The 19,478-nt window shown below is 41.3% G+C and overlaps 1 protein-coding gene across 1 annotated transcript; it reads left to right on the forward strand.

Annotated features, from left to right (window-relative positions):
- Window positions 1-3,509: 3,509 nt before the first annotated feature.
- cyp27b1 (cytochrome P450, family 27, subfamily B, polypeptide 1) lies at window positions 3,510-12,191 on the forward strand. Its single transcript, XM_079483146.1, has 9 exons — window positions 3,510-3,771; window positions 4,314-4,504; window positions 6,879-7,075; window positions 7,411-7,611; window positions 7,869-8,032; window positions 9,717-9,883; window positions 10,022-10,103; window positions 10,189-10,386; window positions 11,222-12,191. The coding sequence occupies exons 1-9, from the start codon at window positions 3,565-3,567 to the stop codon at window positions 11,333-11,335; spliced, it is 1,521 nt and encodes a 506-aa protein (XP_079339272.1). The 5' UTR covers window positions 3,510-3,564; the 3' UTR covers window positions 11,336-12,191.
- Window positions 12,192-19,478: the final 7,287 nt, after the last annotated feature.

Below are 19,478 nucleotides of genomic sequence, written 5' to 3' on the forward strand. Positions count from 1 at the left end.
GCCAAGAGTGACGTAAGAGTCTTCACATAGACTGAGTTAGGCAAGAGTCCGGTGACAAAAATGATAATAGGACATTATAGCCATAAAAACAAATCATAGTACTTGGATACTTGAGTACATTTGAAGGCAAATACTTTTGTACTTTTACTCAAGTGAAAGTTTAAAGGCAGCACTTCTACTTTTACTTGAGTAATATTTTACCTTGGGTATCTCTACTCTTACTCAAGAACATGGTTTGTGTACTTCGTCCACCACTGCTGTCCACTCGCGATCTCTGTGGTGCTCTGTGCTGTATTGAGAAGACATGTCAGATCGTGCTGCTGCAGAAGACGCATCTGCTGGCGTTATACTACATGAGGAACATGGGCTGATGTTCAAACTGCACAGCTCTGACGTTTAATGAAGAGCCCGACAACAAGCTTATATGCGTAACAGTTTGAGAATTTACAACTTTATCAACCTTCTCAGACTCTCCAGATTGTCATTATAAAGCTTCTTCACAAATATAGATTTACAGCTTTTTCTAAGGGACAAAGATATAGTCCTATAGAGGTGAACTGATATTATTATGATATGAACTACCTCTCAGGCAACATTAAATAACTTAACTATTGAATATCATTTCATCTCTGTAAATCTTTATCCACTTGGACATTGTTGTCCTCATTTTATTTGTGAATTTACTTGCTGTTATGCGCATTGGGACGTTTCTATGCTCAATCCATTTGGTTGAAAACTTCATTAAATCAAATATATTTGTTGAACTTATTTAAAATGCTAAACTAAAACGTTTTTATTATTTACAACGTTTTATTAAAAAACTTTAAATAATATTTTGGCACAATGATGCCCCCCCTTGTTTGGAGCCCCCATGCACCCCTTATACTGCATAGCCCATTTCTGCGCCACTGGATATAATGCTGGATTTGGAGATGGTTTGAAACTGATAGATGGTGCGGTCCCAGCGCTAAAATATGTCGGTCAAGGTAGTTAGTGAAACTCAATCGGTGTGTACAATGCATAACATATGGTCATGAATCAACAATCATCTAGGGATAATGCAATGATGTATTGTGTGCCCGCCTCAGGAGGTCGCCTGTTTTGGAAATAATCATTCAGCGTTATCGGACTTTTATAAATGTGATCAAACTAAAGACTCTTCAGAGATATGAAGGATGCAATACTCTATAAATACTCAAGATAAAAATAAGATTGGCAGAATCTGCGTGTTACAGCCAGTCACTGTATGCAGAAGCGTATGAGCATTTTCAATGTGAATCATCTCCATATTTAATAGAAATCAGCCTTTGCCTTTTGATTTTTTTATTCAACATAATAAGGTAAAATTAATGAAAATGTCATGGACAAAAATGATGGGCCCCTAACCTAATATTCTGTTGCACAACTTTTAGAGGCGATCACTGCAAGCAAATGTTTTCTGCACCTGCCCTCTCTTCCTGAGCAAAGTGCTCCAGCTGTCTCGAGTGTGCATAAATAAAAACTATTCCTGCATGAATTTTGACAATGCCAAACAAACGTCAGCATTATTTGAAAAAAAATCGAATTTGTTTAATTTTTTATTTGTTTGTGTTCTGAAGCGTGTGCTCTAATATTTACAGTGAAACTCATGAATATTTATCTCAGGCACTGAATATTTCAGAACACCGGACTATATTCTTGGCAAATGACGTACCAAATGTTTCTGGGATGGGGCGAGAATTTCCCAATGACCAAACAGGCATGTTGTTAACTGTTAACATAACAGTTTTTCTAATTGAATTGAAACACATCGTCTCTCACATGGAGGATTGAATTAGAAATGTACTGCAACATGGAAGGATGATTTTATTGTATGTCGGGGTTAAACATCCTTGCAACTGAACTTTGGAGTTCTCTATTTGGCTCTATATGATAAAGAGTAATAACTGTGTGCTCTCAGTATTAATGGCAATGCCAAAACTGTTGTCTACCATTAGATTTAGGCATAGTGCATTTTTTGTATTGTGCCATCCTAACATTTATACTTGCCCCATTTGCCCCCCCCCATGAAACCACGCTACTGAGATACCGCAACAAAAGTAATAGCCAGTGTTGATTCAAGAAAGCCAGACAGTTACAGACATGATACCAAAATAAATATTGATCCGTGGTTTTACACACAAAATGATGTTTGAATAATGTTACGCCTATTAGAAGTATAACAAATCGTTTTTCTGATTTAAGAAACATTTGTCTAGCTGTCGGTAAATCTTTCAAAAGCTTTCTTATTAACACGAACACACAGATGTGTATGTTCTTATTTACTTGAGCAATAACAGATGAAACACAGCAAACAGACAGACAGATCCATACTTAATCTTTCACCTCACTCAAGATCATTTGAGAATGTGACTGCATGCAAGATACCGATTTATGCCAATAGTGGAGTCCCGTCTGATTGAAACACGCTCTTAAAAATAAAGGTGCTAGAAAAGGTTCTTCTCAGCAATGCCATAAAGTTTCCCAAAGAATCAAAGTTCTTCAATGTAATTGTGTTGTTGTGTAAACAAAGATGTTTCTGCAAGTGACAACTGTATTCTTCATTCCCAGCACGTACTGTATTCACACATAGCAGACATTGGCAGAGCAAAGGTTGTGGGGTCACACACACACAGATAAAATGTACGGAATAGCTTGTGGGATATGCTGTGGGATGTTTTAGATGAAACGATATGCCAAATGCGTAAATGTACTTTGTCAATACATGACAATAAATTCAAGAGGGATGACCTGGTGAGTATTTAAGTCGGCTGTGCTCATGTGCTCATTACAGCTCTTCAAAACTGATCCCGCACACGACACATTTCTATGAAAGAAAGATTCACATTAGACAGATGAGAGAGAGCCGAGATTCTCAGTACTGTTGGTTTAACTTCACTGCGCACACATGGCTCGCCTGCCGATGGCCACGTCCACAGGAATCGGGTCATGAAGACTACAGCCAAATGAAACCGGGCGGCTTTACCAGTGAATGCTTGCTTATGAAATGGACATGAGTTGCATGAGCAGTTCCTGACTCTTCGTACATATGGACATATTCAACATGTCCTATAGACAATAACCTGAAGACTTGTAGCATGTATTTACATCTCGTTTCTTTCTCGTGTTCAGAGTGTTTTCTTTCCATCTCTATTGTTTTATTCTAGAATACGTTTTCTGCTTTCCAACAATGCAAAACTGTATCAAGCTTTCACACACACAGGCATGTCAGTACGCGTCTTAATATAGTAACATAAGAGTTACATCAGCACACACACACACACACACACCGTATTGATTTACACCAGTCAATATTGGCCCTCTTGCACAGCTCTGTTGTGAAGTGTGCGCGCGCGTGCGCGTGGATCTCCGGGAAATGTCCGCGCATCACCACATGGAAACGATCGAACTCACCTTGCAGACGGACCCCGGGCGGTGGGCGGGGCATTCACGCCATTGGTTGAAGGTGCGAAGCGAAGCTCTCGTGCAGTATAAACGGGGTGATCGCGCGAGTGTGGATGCGCGTGGAGATGACGATGTGCAGACATGAGCTTCATCAGAGAGATGCTGCCTCGGGCTGTGAGGATGTCCGGCAGGTGCATGTCATCTGTGCTCAGGTGTGTGGACAGATGGCCTGACGTCATTCTTCACGAGCAGGTGAAGACGCTGGATGAGATGCCGGGACCTTCCACCGCAGGTTTTATCTGGGATCTGTTCTTCAGACGCGGATTCAAGCGCCTCCATCAGCTGCAGGTGCCATATATACATAGATATATACTGTATGTACTAGGCTATAAATGAAGAGTTTGCTTCCAGTCCGTTTTTAAAAATGTTTCTTAATTTGCATTACAATTCACATATCAATCAAACTGCAAATCAAAATCATTTGTTTTGATTTAAGCCGCAACCATACAGCTAAACAACACAATAAAAACATCTTCAACACCAAACTCTTCATATAATCTACACGCAGTGTCAACCTACTCGCAGTGGAACAACCTAAACAAAGTTAATCGAAGTATCAAATGGGTTCAATTTTATTTTGACATTTATATTTATATATATATATATATATATGGATATCTATTAAAAGTTTCAAAAAAATGCATGTGTATGCATTTAAGCAATTCGTTTTCTTAAACAAAAATTGCCAGTATGCCAAACTAAAATGAAAAACGCCTTTCTGGACACCTACACTAGAAGATGATCAAAATAAATGGCAAAGATAACATATAACACACATAGATTCGATTTATTCTGGACATTTTGACTGATGCTGTGAGTCATGTTCAAAGCTGGAGGGCAGGAGGCAGTACGGGCCCATGTGGAAAGCCAGTTTTGGACCCATCCTGACGGTTCATGTGGCAGAAGCAGAACTAATAGAGCAGGTGCTGAGACAGGAGGGTCAGCATCCCATGCGCTCGGACATCTCATCCTGGAAGGACTACCGGCACCTCAGAGGACATGGATATGGACTTCTGACCGCGTGGGTACAACTGCTGAATGATATGAGCTTTTGTGATAGCAATGTGATCTATTCATCTTTTTAAATCCGTTAGCTCTTCACGTTTCGTTCATGTTATTTGAAAAGCCACAAAAAGCACTCAGAACTTAAGCATGCACTGTGCTGAGCATACCCAGATAGCACAGGTACGTCTCTAAGATGTCTGTTAAAGATCTGGAAAACATCTGCTGTGTAACAACATCTGATAGAAAGAGCTGTTTTACATCCAGTCTAAATCTTGAACATCTAGAATACATTTTCTAGATCTCTATACGACATCAGAAGTATTTAGATGCAGTCTCCCAGATGTATGTGTGCTATCAGGGAAGGTCACATTAAAGTAAGCAGTAAATGGTTCCCCAATGAAAGTCTCCTCACGGAGGTCCAGACAATACTTTTTTAAATAAATTATATTTAAAGGGGTCATTTGACATGGCTAAAACAAATATTATGGTTTGTTTTAGATGTAATGCAATGTGTTTACACAATTTAAGCTTGAAAAACGCTGTATTTTCCACATACCGTGCATGTTTTGTATCTCCTCTTTGCCCCGTCTCCCTGAAACGCATGGAACGCTCTGAAAAGCGAGGTCTGCTATGATTGGCCAGTTGACCAGTGTGTAGTGATTGGTGGAATACTGCAAGTGTGTGACGGAAATTTAACTTCTCTTACCATATTTGGAACATCAGGTTCCTCTTCAATTGTACTGACAGGTACGCCCACCTTACGTGCGTTTCCATTTGGGCGGTCTTAGTCAAATCATACCACCAACTGATGTAGTTTTGTGTGGGTGTGGTAACACGAGGCGTTTCAGGCAGGTCTGGGTGAGCATTCGCATTTAGATAGAATGCAAATTTTGTTCCGACATTTAAAGGGATAATACACCCGAAAATGAAAATTCTGTTCAGTTGAACACAGAGAGATATTTTGGAATAATGTTATGAACCAACAGTTCTAAAGCACCATTCACTGCCATAGTAGGAAAAATGTAAATGGTGGTCAAAAGTGTCCCAGAATTGTTTGTCTTCCTACATTCCTCAAAATATCTTCTTTTGTGTTGAACAGAACCAAAGATTTACTAAAAAGAATTGTGGGTTACTAACATCCTTCCAAATATATTTCTTCTTGTTCAACCAAGGGCAAGTAATTCATAACAGAATTTTCGTTTCTGAGTGGAGTATCATTTTAATGTTTGCAATTTTATGCATGGGCAACTTATAACACAAAAAAGGACAGAAAAAGACCTATTTGCACCAAACGACCCCTTTAATCAATCCATCTAATGTTTTATCAGGCCATTTATTTTATATTCTGAGTATACACCGTATGTATGAAACATAGAAGGCCTGGTAACTGAGAAAATGTGTTGTAGGCTCTTATGCTAGTGGTTTATTTAAATAATGAATAAAACTACTGACAACAAATGTAACAACTGAAATGAATTGAGAAGCAGCGCTCATGGAGAGGAAAGAGTTCAAATGAAGAACGTTTAGCGATAGATAAAGATATTAGAAGGTATAGCGGCAAAATATAATCCACATTCTCTGAGTGCGCGTGATGTGTACAGCTCAGTTATGTAGACGCGCTGTTCAATTGAAACTACAGATATAGTCATGTTTTGATGGTTCATTATGTCTCACGAAGACAAGCCGGGTGAAAACCTGCTTCCGGTGGAGACTGAACTGGTGCTGTTTGTCGGGGCAGGTGTGCATCTTATCTGTACTAGGAGCAGGAAAGCGAATGTTGCCATCTTCACTAACCTGGGAGCTTTTAAAAACGTAAATATACTTATCTGCTTTTCAGGTGGTTGATGCCACATATTTTCCGAAACGCGCTCTTGCTCTCTGTCAGCTGGTGTGTGCGCGCGCATTGGGCTGAAGGAGAATTGTAAAGCCGCGACCATGTAGAGACAAAAATGACATGCCGCTGTGTAAATGAGATAAATACCATAATGCTATTTAGTTTGTTTAAAAGAACAAGACACAGACATGTTCTATAGGATAGGTAACCTTGAATGACTTCTCTCGTGATCTGGCGCTATATAGGAAATAACATCAACTTGACCTTCAGGGGGGGGGGCTGTTGGAGGGTAATGGTAGCGGAAACACTGTGGAGAAAAATCTGCCTTTAAAAGAGAGACAAGTGGGATCTTTGATCCTTAAGCGCCACCAGCAGTCCAAAGTATATAAATATATTTTACAACTACAAGGCAATTTTCAGGTTTTAAGCCAAGTTTTTACTTTATAAGAATTGCATTCAAGTGTATAGTGTCTTTCATCCTCTTGCCACTCAAAAACATTATATCATTTTTATCCTAGCAATCATTTATGTGTCTTCTTTTTGTTAAATGTTTCAGTGAGGGGGAAGAATGGCAGAATGTGCGAAGTCTGTTGGCCAAACACATGTTACGGCCTAAATCTGTGGAGGCGTATGACGGCACATTGAACTGTGTAGTGGATGACCTCATAGAGAAATTAAAGCTACGCAGACAAGAGAACTCTAGCGGCCTCATCACGGACATCTCGGCTGAATTCTACCGCTTCGGTCTGGAAGGTAAATCACAAACAACTGCCTGTTCCAGAAGAGAAGATTTCCTCACAGTTGAAAAGGAGAATTTATTTGTGGTTGACCTGAGATTATGCTGCATGAATACATCCACACATTTGTTGGTTACAACATTGAACCCCGAATTGACTTCCATTGAGTGGACACATTTCTCAACTAGTCATGAACAGATTTTGAATCACAGGATTGTGAATAAATGATGACAGTTTTGATTAGGCAACATTGAAAAACAAAACATTTCTCTTCAAGGATTAAAAAACACAATATGACCTCATGGTCTCAAATATAAATTTGTACTCATTCCGTTGCTCTTTTCTTACAAGGAATCTCGTCTGTGCTGTTTGAGTCCAGAATTGGCTGTCTGGAGCCAGTCATTCCCATGGAAACAGAGCGTTTCATTCAGTCCATCAACAGCATGTTTGTCATGACTCTTCTCACTATGGCTATGCCTGCATGGCTGCACAGGCTCTTTCCCAAACCGTGGGACAACTTCTGCCGCTGCTGGGACTATCTCTTTCAGTTCGGTGAGTGAAACACAACCCATCCATTCGCTACTCATGGTTCAGTGTGCGTCACACACTTTAAAAATGGCTACAAACGGAATTAAAGAAAATAAACAAAGATAAAAATAATCTAGGGTAGACAAAATGTCTTTGAGCTTTTATAGGGAGTGTTTGTTGGAATCATGTATATAATATATTAATCTATATCCTGACAGTCATCTGTATGATAATACACATTATCTAGTGATAGTGACCTCGAATATTTGTTGTTTTAATAGCAAAACTGCAAATTGACCAGCGTCTTGAGGAGGATTCAGAAAAAATGGCACGAGGAGAGAAATTGTCGGGACGCTACCTCACCTTCTTTCTGTCTCAAGCTGGAATGCCCATGAAATCTGTGTACAGTAATGTGACCGAGCTGCTGCTTGCTGGTGTCGACACGGTAAATCACACTTCACAGATTTCACAAAACCTTTGCTGTAGCTCCTAGGTCATAGCAGGGCGCTACCAATGTCAATGGTTCGATCCAAGGGATTGCACATACTCAGAAACAAATGCATAGTATTATGCAATGTAAGTCGCTTCGGATAAAAGCGTCTGCCAAATGCGTAAATGTCATATGTAAAAGCAGATCGAATTAGAATCAGTGATGATGTCTACACCAGAGGCTGTGAGTTCACATATGTCATTAACATTAAACTGTGTCGTCACATATTTTTTCACAAGGGAACTCACATAATGTTAAACACATGTTGCACCCATGTGAACACAATTGAAAAGTGATCTGGCTGTTCTGTTTGAAACACATTGTGATATCAGGATGTGATTGAGCGTATTTGGTCCCCTTCCTTTAAATCATACTTTTAAAAAGGAGCATTTAATATCTATGAATAATCGATATAATAAATGACAGAACGGTATATTAGAAGTTATACAGAATCAAACCTAGCGTAAATATATGACAATATATTGAATAATACATAAGGAATTGACGCTTTTCATATATAGAAAAATATGTGACAATATATTGACTTACTGTATATATCACTATATGTCACTTTATAATATAAAGAGGTGATAAGATAACGTACTGCATTGTCTAAACATATATTGAAGATATATTTACTCATGCAGTGTATTCGAACGCATATAGAAATATATACTTCTTATATATATATGATACACATCTCGATATTTTGAACAAAATAATGTTGCACAGACAATTTAATAAAGAATTTTTAAATGTAAAGGCTGAAATTAGAATTAAGATCAGTGTCCATTTTGACAGCAAATTTTGATTTAGTTCTAGTCAAAGTCTTTTGACTAAATGCACTTTAGTTTTTCATCCCCATTATTTGAGTTTTAGTCGATGAAATCTACATTATACAGTATTTAGTCTACTAAAATCTGTCTGGATTAACTCATTTAATTGGTCAAATGAAATGTTCCATACAAAGATGAAACCGTTTTGACATAATTTACTTTACCTTAGAATTAAATGAAACCGGGTCATTACATGTACAACGAAATTCAGCAACTACTGGATACGCATTGTTGAAAACACAGAAAATATTAGACCATGAACGACATTTACCAGTTCTCATTTTGACTCAACTAACTTGTTGTTCAATGAAGGGCGTATTCATTCAGTACATCCAACCAATGAAACGCTCTGACAGAGCTCACATTTAAACACCATTGGTTCACGTGTATCTTTGAAGCTGCACTGTCTTTGCTTGAGACAGTAATGAAGGAGAAATATGTAATCTTTCAGAAAGACAAATTACATAAACTGTATTACATTTCTTCAATCATGCAAATCACATACTTGTTTTTAAGCATGTCATTCAATCTTTTAATACACTTACGACTGTGTCGTAATGTGAACGGCCTCATGCCTTTTCCTCACAGCTCTTGTCCCGCCCTGCTCACCACACATATATTGTCAATGTTTATATTGCTGTATATTGAAAAATGTAAGGACTAGTTTCCAATGTATGGAAATTTTATTTTGGAGTACATTCCCATATATTTCTGTTCCGTAAGGGTAGTTGGAAGGGTAGTTGTGGCCAGGCTGTTGAATGATACTCAATATAGTGTTTTCTTTTTAATGCTTTTTCATTCAGATCTCCAGCACATTGTCATGGTCACTATACGAGCTGTCGCGGCATCCAGAGATCCAGAATGCCCTGCGGGCTGAAGTCCTCAATGTGCTGCAGGGCCGTACCATCCCAAAGGCATCTGACGTTGCTGCCATGCCTCTAATGAAGGCTGTAATGAAGGAAGTCCTCAGGTGAATTCACTGCACTTCTCATGAGAACTGTTCAAGCTATCGGCTTTGTGGACAATTCTTTAATGCGGAACCAGATTTGCTTTTCTTTTTCAAATTATGTTGTTCATTACATCATACTAAACATGGTTCATTTTCCAGGCTGTATCCTGTAATTCCAGGAAATGCTAGAGTCATCACAGACAAAGATATTAAAGTTGGAGGATACCTTATCCCTAGAAATGTACGTTTTAAATCATAAAAAAGCATCAGTTAGCCAAATAAAACCCTCATTTGCACTTAACAGTTGTGTGATTTATCCTCCATAGACTCTGATTACTCTCTGCCACTATGCAACATCTCATGACCCTAAACATTTCCCTGAGCCGGATCATTTCATCCCTCAGCGCTGGTTGAACCGCGGCGAGGCAAGCCACCCTTATGCCTCTGTACCTTTTGGAGTGGGCAAACGGAGCTGTATTGGTCGACGCATTGCTGAACTGGAGGTCTACCTTGCACTTTCAAGGGTATACAACATTCTGTATCTTAAATGTGTTTTCATTTGTGTTGTGCATGTGGCGTCGAGGCTAACAAAGACCTTCAGCTTTGATTTGTTCACGCTAAAGCACAACCTCTCGTACCTTATTGGTTACTTTTACCAGTTATGGCAAAGAGTACTTTCCGGTCTTTAGTCCCGGTTTCTTTGTTTCTCCTATTCAGTCACACAGAGCCTGCATGTCATATCATCATAAAACCCTTAATGTGTCCTAATGTTAGATTTAAGGCATTAGGTGGGTTTACTACCATCGGGTCCTGCACTCCCTTCCACCTATAGGCTACGTACAAACGGAAGTGCCATTTTTTAAAGTCGATTCTTCCGTTCTGTGCATCAATGCAAAATGTTTTTACGTCCGCATCGCAAAACGATTATTTTATAAACACAAATTATAAATATTTAAATACTTTGATTCAATGAAGAGATGTATTTTGACGTTCGTGACAGTTAACGACAGCTATTTCTGTTTAGCTTTAATATGTCCCAGTGCTTATACTGTTTTGCTAAGCGCTTAAATGTATATACTTTTCCACAAAAAAGCACTAGCCTACATCATTTTAATGCACAGTATAAGTAGACGAACTGTGATGCAGCATTAGTTTCAACCCTAATTAAACACATCTGAAGCAGTTAATCAAGGTTTTACTAGGCAGACTAGAAACGTCCAGACTGGTGTGTTGTGCCAATTTGGAACTAAACTCTTCAGGACAGTGGCCCTCCAGGACCAACTTTGGTGTGACTTTTGAATTTATCTACTTTATTAAAAACATTTAGACACATATAAATGTTTTATATTTATTTTATAGATTTTAATGCACTTCAATGTGGAGCCTGCGGAAGATAACAATACAGTTCATCCAATGACCAGAACTCTGCTGGCTCCAGAAAGAGAGATCAACCTTCGTTTCACTGAACGCTGAGCTGAAGGTCAGAGTTGACCAGGACAGAACTGATCCTCTCTGATCCAATGGGCCAGGAGAATGCTTGGAGCCTCCAACAGGGCTGTTTAAAAAAGTTCCTGGGAGGCTGCCACTTCATGCATATATGAAAACCAACTCAAAGAAATGGTTATATTGACGTAATGCATTCAAAGTTTAAAAGTGTGACCTTTATTCATTATTCCTGTCAATATGAATGTCAGCATGTCAAGTCCCACAACATATCCAAGAAAAAGGTGCAGGAAACAGCATCTTTCATTGTATAAAGCTGTACAAAATGTAGGCCTTTTGAATATTTTTCCACTCCATATTTATGATTAATTGGACTACATTATTGTATAATGATGTATGTTTGTTGCACTTTTGTTTATGATGTTTTTTATCAACAGATTACACAGATGAGTCTATTTAATTGTGTAGCTCTTCGCTCTTTTCTTTAAAAATGAAACATACTGTACATGTTGATGATAGTATGTGTTTCAGAATAAGCCTGCTGAGATCTAGTGAAACATAATGTTTGCTTGAAAAAAATGCTCTGCAATCTGGCTAAAAAAATATGCAAGTGCACAATTTGCGCTTCAAAACAACGAAGAGATAATAAATCACATCAATAGATCAGTTGCAACATTCTTTTTTTTATTAAACTAACTCCAATTTTAAACTTTTTTCAGTGGCATAACATCAGCCACAAATATAAAATATTATGAAACACTAAATTGTTATCTTTTTTTAGAACCCATGGGATTGCGGTTGCTACATTTAGCTGAAAATGTGTATACCTGGAATTGTAGCCTATGTAGGCCTACTGTAAGCATAAAACTCAAAATACTTGCAAGGCAACAACTTGACAACTTCCAATTAATTACACCTGTTAGCAATCAAATTACTCCTGTGAACAGCCACAGTGAGTTTTTGTACCAAGATGCAAGTTTCTCCAATAAGATTCTGCACAAACACAAGGCTGTTCACTGATAAGCAAAGTAATGAGGCGCATACTGCGATAGAAAATGTGTCTGAGAGTCTAGCTGACAGGCCTGTACAAGAGGTAGGTGAGGATAGTGACTTGATTAAGGAACGTACCCAGTGGGCCCTTTAAAACAAAAAGAAAAGGACCAAGTGGTCTTGACAATGTCCAGTGATGAAGAGGACCAACAGCCAGAGGACAGTGTGATGAGAGCTTAACATACACCACATGAAGCAATACAGGAGCGATGGACTGGTGGCACAAAAACAAGGAGAGATAAAGAGACGCCAAAAGGATCCACTGCATCCCATCTACCTCCACACCATCAGAAAGTTTATTCTCCATGGCTGGATTTATCACCAGTGAAACCAGAAGCGCCATCTTGCAGGCCAACATAATAAATAAACTATATACCAGATATTTGCTTCAGTATGGATCTACAGATCCCAATACAGGGAGAAGGTTTTGGTTTAAGTATTCCATCCTTCAGTATTTCTGTTAATAGAAGAACATCTGATCATTTGACAGTATATACAGTAGAGATGTTGGCTATTGCAATAGCATCACATTGGATAGAAAATGTTGTTCATTGTACTGATTCATATCTATGAATATAAACTGAATATACGTGACTATATTTGAAATCCCAAATTGTTAGGGTATTGATTTATGCCTTTGCATTTCTTCAAAACCTTGAAATTAGGATTCCGTCTGAATGCCATGCAGCTGTTTATTTCAAAGGACAAATCTTGACTTTAAACATTCAGGCAGATTGGTCAGATATAATTTCTTAACAGGGTTTCCTTGAACGAGGATTTCCATTCGTTCAGGGAACTGAGCTTCCACATTATGAAAGGTCCAAAAGTCATGCCTTGAGTGGTCACCCTGGCGTTGGAGTCCTTTGCCTTGGCCATCCAGGTTAACGGTGCATGGTCCGTGACCAGGGTGAAGCTCCTTCCCAGCAGGTAATAGCAGAGCTCCAGGACCGCCCACTTTATGAGTACGAAGGGGGCATTTTCTGGGGCATGAAGGATGGGTGAGGTCAGTCAGGGGGCTGGCTAGAGAGGAGAAGGCAGGGATGAAGCACCGGTAGTATCCAGCTAACCCGAGAAAAGCCCGTACCTGGGTCTTTGTAGTGGGTCTGGGGGCCTTCTGGACGGCCTTGATCTTTTGGGGCTGTGGTCGGATGATCCCACGTCCAACTCTGAAGCCGAGGTAGCGGGCTTCCGCTAGACCAAGGTTGCATTTCCTCGGGTTCGCGGCCAGCCCTGCCTTCCGCAGATCGAGTAAGACCTTCCGGAGCCTCTCCCAGCTCCCCGAGTGGATCAAGTCGTCGGGGTAAGCTGCGGCATATGTTTGGTGAGGTCTCAAAAGAATGTCCATCATACGCTGGAAGGTGGCAGATGCCCCATGCAGGTCGAACGGCAACACCCTGTATTGCCAATGACCGAGGGTGTGCTGAAGGCAGTTTTCTCCTTGGCCTCTGGGGAAAGGGGCACCTGCCAGTAGCCCTTGGTGAGGTCCAACGTTGAAATAAACCGGGCTTTCCCCAACCGGTCCTGGAGTTCATCCACTCGGGGCATGGGGTAGCTGTCAAACGTGGAGACCTCATTGAGGCGCCGGAAGTCATTACAAAACCGTAGTGTCCCATCTGGTTTTGGTACCATCACGATAGGGCTGGACCACGGGCTACGTGAGGGTTCAATCACCTGCAGTTCTTTCATCCAGGTAATTTCCTAATTTGCCAGCCGACGAGGCTCTGGGAGTGGGTAGGGTCACAGTCGGACGATGACCCCGGGGGCGTCCGAATCTCGTATTGGATAATCCAAGTCTGCCCGGGTCGTTCCTGAAACATATCGGAGAACTGACAGACCAAGGCCTCTACGTCGCACGTCTGGTCTAGGGAGAGATTCTCCCCAACGTGAACTACTGGTGGTTCCACCGCGGCAAAGGCCGCCATCTGTTGGGGCGGGGCCACCCACTTTTTTAGTAGGTTCACATGGTAGAGTTGTTCAGTCTTTCGTCTGCAGGGCTGACGGACCGGTAGTTGACCGGACCTACCTTCTGGAGGATGGTATAGGGTCCCTTCCAGGAAGCCAGGAACTTCGACGTGGCCGAAGGAGTGAGGACGAGGACCCGGTCGCCCGGCTGGAGTTCCCGTGGTTGGGTGGGCTGGTCATACAACCGCTTCTGGGCGCGCTGGGCCTCAAGCAGATGTTCTTTAACCAGTGGCATCACTCGGTCGATTCGTTCTCTCATTTGTTGTACGTGTTCGACTATGCTCCTGTGCGGGGCGGGTTGTTCCCATGCGTCTCGAGCCACGTCTAGGAGACCGCAGGGTTGCCGGCCAAAGAGAAGTTTGAATGGGGTAAACCATTGCCATGGCCAAGAGCTGGTCAAACCTGGGCCAGTCGCATCCCAGGAGAAGCGGTATGGGCAGATAATTCACGATCCCCACTTCCACGTACCAAGATCCGGACTCAGCCGCGACCTCAACGCAACGGACACACTTGATGGGAAGCAGGGTCTGTCTGGGTTGACAAGGGGATAGAATGCCGTCCCGGACCAGGGTAATGGAACTACCGGAGTCGAGGATGGCGACCACTGGCTTGCCATCCAAGCATACCACTCCCTCTATGGCACAAGGTGGAACCTTCCGATGGACAATGCAGCCAATGCAGAGGATCTGCTGACTGGTCGAGAGATACCCTCTCGCAGCCGCCAAGGGGAAATTTTCATGCTTGAAAAGAACTATTGGACATATGTATATTTATTTTCGTGCTTGATGCACTCCCCCGGTGTTCCTATAGTTTTCTGAAAGTTTTTTCCGAACATGAAAATACGTTTCGTAACTACTTTTCTCAGTCCCTCATTGGAAAATTATCTTGGAAAAGCACCCATACGTGTCAACCCACATGAGCGAGATGAAAGAGCACGCCCATTGTCATGATTCTGCTGCATCATGTCATGTTTCTCTTAGTTTAGTTCCTTCCATACACTCTCTCCGGTCTCGTCTCTGTTCCTATCCTCTCGTTTCCCTCTTGATTTGGTCCCTTATTTAATGCCCTTGTGTCTTCTGTCTGGTTCATTGTGATTTGGTTGGTGAGTTAATCTCTTGTTAGTGTAGTTCAGTCTAGTTATCTTTTGTCTTGTCTAGTTTAGTTATTCCATGTTGCTGGTTCTGTTATTCCCGTGTTTTGTTCTGTTACCCCCACGTGGCTGTTTGTTTTGTCATTTTTATTAAAGCCTCTATTAACCCCTTACCCGCTGTCTGCGCCTGGGTCCTGTGTCCTTATCTCACCACCCACAATCATGACAGAAGGAACCAGCCATCACAGGACCCAGCAGACAGAGGAATCGTTGCGGCAGCGGTCGAGGCCGCCGGATTCCCCTTCAGGGTCGAGGCTGCCGGACTCCCTTTCAGGGTCGAGAACACCGTAAAGTATTTTATTGTCGTTTAATCTGCATCATAAGCAATGAGATGGTGCAGAGAAAAGGCGCTCTTTCCTCCTGCACACAGAGTTTATATGTGATTCAAACGTGACAATGTGGTTTATGAGAAGTGATGCCTGTTATTCCAAACAGAACATCTTGGCCCCTGCTCGAGTGGTATGACGCTTATAGAGAAAAACATGATAACATTCTAAAGAAAACATAAAGATAGACACATCATGAAGCAAGACTTGAAAATTTCCATTACAATTCTCTCACCCTAATCTCACTGCTTGGAAGCTCTTCCTGCCAGAGAAACTCTGGACCTCTGAACCCATTAGAAGCAATGAGCTCCTTTGCCTTCAGCCCGCGTGATGCATGGTCAGTGGGATTGTCTTCTGACATCACGTTTTTCCACTGGGTTGGGTTTGTATTCTCCTTGATGCGCTGTATGCGGTTTGCCACGAAAACATGAAACCGTTTCGCTTCATTGTTAATGTATCCTAAGACGATGTTAGAATCTATCCAGAAGAATTCTTGGGCGTCTTCAAGCTCCAATTCTCCTCTGAGCATGTGGCGTCCGACCGAGGTTCTGTTCTAATCATGTGCATTTCATCTACTTTAAATTATATCACATTATGTAAGCCTACATGATTTGAATGATTGACAAGCTTGGATTTTAACAGTTCTGTATGACAATAAATATATAAGTCTAACCATCTTTAACTGGAGCCATAACGTTTCTGTACGCCACGTTAATAATAAAGTATTGGAATTAGTTGAGAAAATAACAGTGTTTATATGCAGAAATGTGTGTTTATAGTGTGCTTTTGCCCTGACCAATATGGCGGCGGAGTTGGCGTACGATCCAGTGCACAATAGCACGTCTAGGTGTTATACATGTACAAACTACGTAAAAGTTTTATCTTCAGGTATTGACGGTTAGACATAAAAAATAAATATTTTATCATAGGGAATGGTTGTCAAGCCATCATTTTGGTAAATTTTTGCATAATTATTGTGCAGACACCGCTAATGTGCTATAGTATAAGGTAGATAAAATGTACATTATCTATACAGCTCGTTCACTTTGAAATATTAGAAAAAAAGTAAATGGCGGGTCTTATGTATCATACTTTTCATAAAGTTTTAACATATATTATCTTTCAAATGTTCTGTTTTCTAGCATGTCTGTATGCAGTCACGGTGTAAACGAGCTCCAGCTGTGTTCTGAAATGGAGCTCAAGAAAAGCTAGAATGATGACAGCAAAAGCAATTTCCCCAATAATAATCTTGAATTTTTTCAGATATAACGTGTAAAAATGTTGACTAGTAGAAGCCAAGAGTGCCGGGTTGAATAACAGACCCACTACGGAGCGTCCGGTGAGAGACTTTTACCATGAAGGATCAGACATTCAGGAGTAAACCATTTATTGTCACCACAACTCAGTACACGGAATAATGCTGATTTGCACATGTGTGTGGTTTTCTATAAATAAAAGTATGAGAAACATAATTAAGTACAAAGAACAATAACGAATAATATAAACATAGTAACAGTAATCTCCACACTGAATATTAAGTTACAATGATCAACAATGTACAATAAGTAGAACAAATATACCATTATATGGGAAAGTACACCACTAAGCATGATTATTACTGAGCGATTGATATCTGACACCCTTGCGCTCTGAGGACAGAGATGGGACCGCTCTATCGCATTAGTGCGCATGCGCCCCACGAGTACTTCAACTCTAAAAGTGAGCGATATATATATATATATATATAAACATTAAATACTGAATATAAGGCACATAGATTACGTTTTATAGATATAACAAAGCAATATGTGAGGCAACAAGTATGTAAATATACACGCAAACATCTTTACAATCTCGGTTGTATGTCACTCGCTACATCAACGTTTACCCATGAGCTATTAAACGTTCATAAACTAAATAGAGAACAATGTATAAACAAGCAGTAACTTACTTTACAATCACGCACACAACTTTAGCAAATATCAACTATAGTTCAGCTTGCATCCGTCCGCTTTCCCAATCGGTCAAACTCCGTTCAGTGGGCGGGAGCACAGACCTGCACGTCCTTTTCGCAGCACTGATTGGCCCGCTGGAAGGATGCTGTGACGCTTGCGTCATTTGTGCGTAAAGCAAAGCAAACTAAGAAACATAAATAAAAGCCTAACAGTAGCCTTTTTAACAGCCGCCCCCAGATGTCCGTAAGGAAATATGTAAAATAACAAAAGGCCTATAACCTGTACCATTGAAATGTCTTTTAATCTGGTATGGCAGGCAATTGGATGAGGCGTGCAACTGGCCGTGTGTACCACTTCTCTCCCACTTTAATTTGAGCTGTTCTTACTCTGCTGTCTGCTCCAGTGAATACCCTTGACACCTGGCCGACCGGCCAGAGAGCTCTGGGCAACTGGGGGTCAACGATCAGAACAACGGTGCCAACCTGGAGGTCAGATTTCTCATCTTGCCACTTCTGGCGGGTCTGAAGGCTGGGTAGGTAGAACCTGATGAAGCGTTTCCAGAATTGGTCGGCAAGGACTTGACTATGCCGCCATCTGCGTCGACTAATCAGTTCAGATTCAGGGTATATCACAGGAGGAAGTGATGAATCTGGCCGCCCCATCAGAAGGGAGTTTGGTGTGATGGGGTCCAGATCAGAAATATCTGATGAAGTGTAGCCCATTGGCTTGGAATTTAGAATCCCTTCGATCTCCACCAACATAGTGTACAGCACTTCAAAGGTGACAGACTGGGCTCCAAGTGTTGTCATCAAAGCCTGCTTAAGGGAACGAATCTCCCTTTCCCAGCTACCACCAAAGTGTGGAGAATTAGGGGGATTGAAGTGGAAGTGTGTTTGCTGACTTGCCAGCTGCTCTTGCAGTTCTGGGACAATAGCGGCATATGCCTCCTTCAGTTCTCTCTCTCCTCCTTTGAAGTTGGTCCCTTGATCCGATAATAGCTCGAAGGGCTTGCCTCGTCTTGCGATGAATCGCCTGAGAGCCATGAGGAATGAATCAGAGTCGAGACTATGAAGGACGTCAATGTAGACTGCCCGGGTAGTGAGACATTTGAACAGGATGCCCCTGCGACCTACTTTAACAGTATATGGACCGAAGCAATCCATTCCTGTTGAGTAGAAGGCGGGCTTGAACAAACGTAATCTGGCTGGAGGGAGGTCTGCCATTTTTGGTACCTCAGGGTTTTTTCTCCACTTCTGGCAGTCCACACAAGCACTCTGACACCGTTTGATAGCTTCTCTGCCTCGTAGGATCCAATACTTACGCCGAAGCTCGGCGAAGACTCTTTCAGGGCCTGGATGGTGGAGTTTAGAGTCGTAACTCTGTATGAGCAGTTTAGAGACTGGGTGTTTTGGGTCTAGGACAATGGGGTGCACTGTATCAGGATCGAGATAGGGGCTCCAACGTAGGCGACCTCCTACTCTGATCAGCTGAGTCTCATGATCAAGTTCAGGGGAAAGTGTCTTTAGTCGACTGTTTCTGCAAAGTGATTTACCTGACGTAAGCTGCTCAAGTTCAGAAGTAAAGCACTCCTCCTGAGCTTGCTGTAGGACACTGATTTCAGCCATTCGGTAATCCTCCGCTGACGGACTATTGCCTGCCGCCCCATGACATGCCCTGGATTCAATTAACTCTTCAAAGGTTTTGTACAGGCTGATGTCAGGGAATGACGT

Source organism: Barbatula barbatula (assembly GCF_947034865.1).
Source record: "Barbatula barbatula genome assembly, chromosome: 20".
NCBI classification, from domain to species: Eukaryota; Metazoa; Chordata; class Actinopteri; order Cypriniformes; family Nemacheilidae; genus Barbatula; species Barbatula barbatula.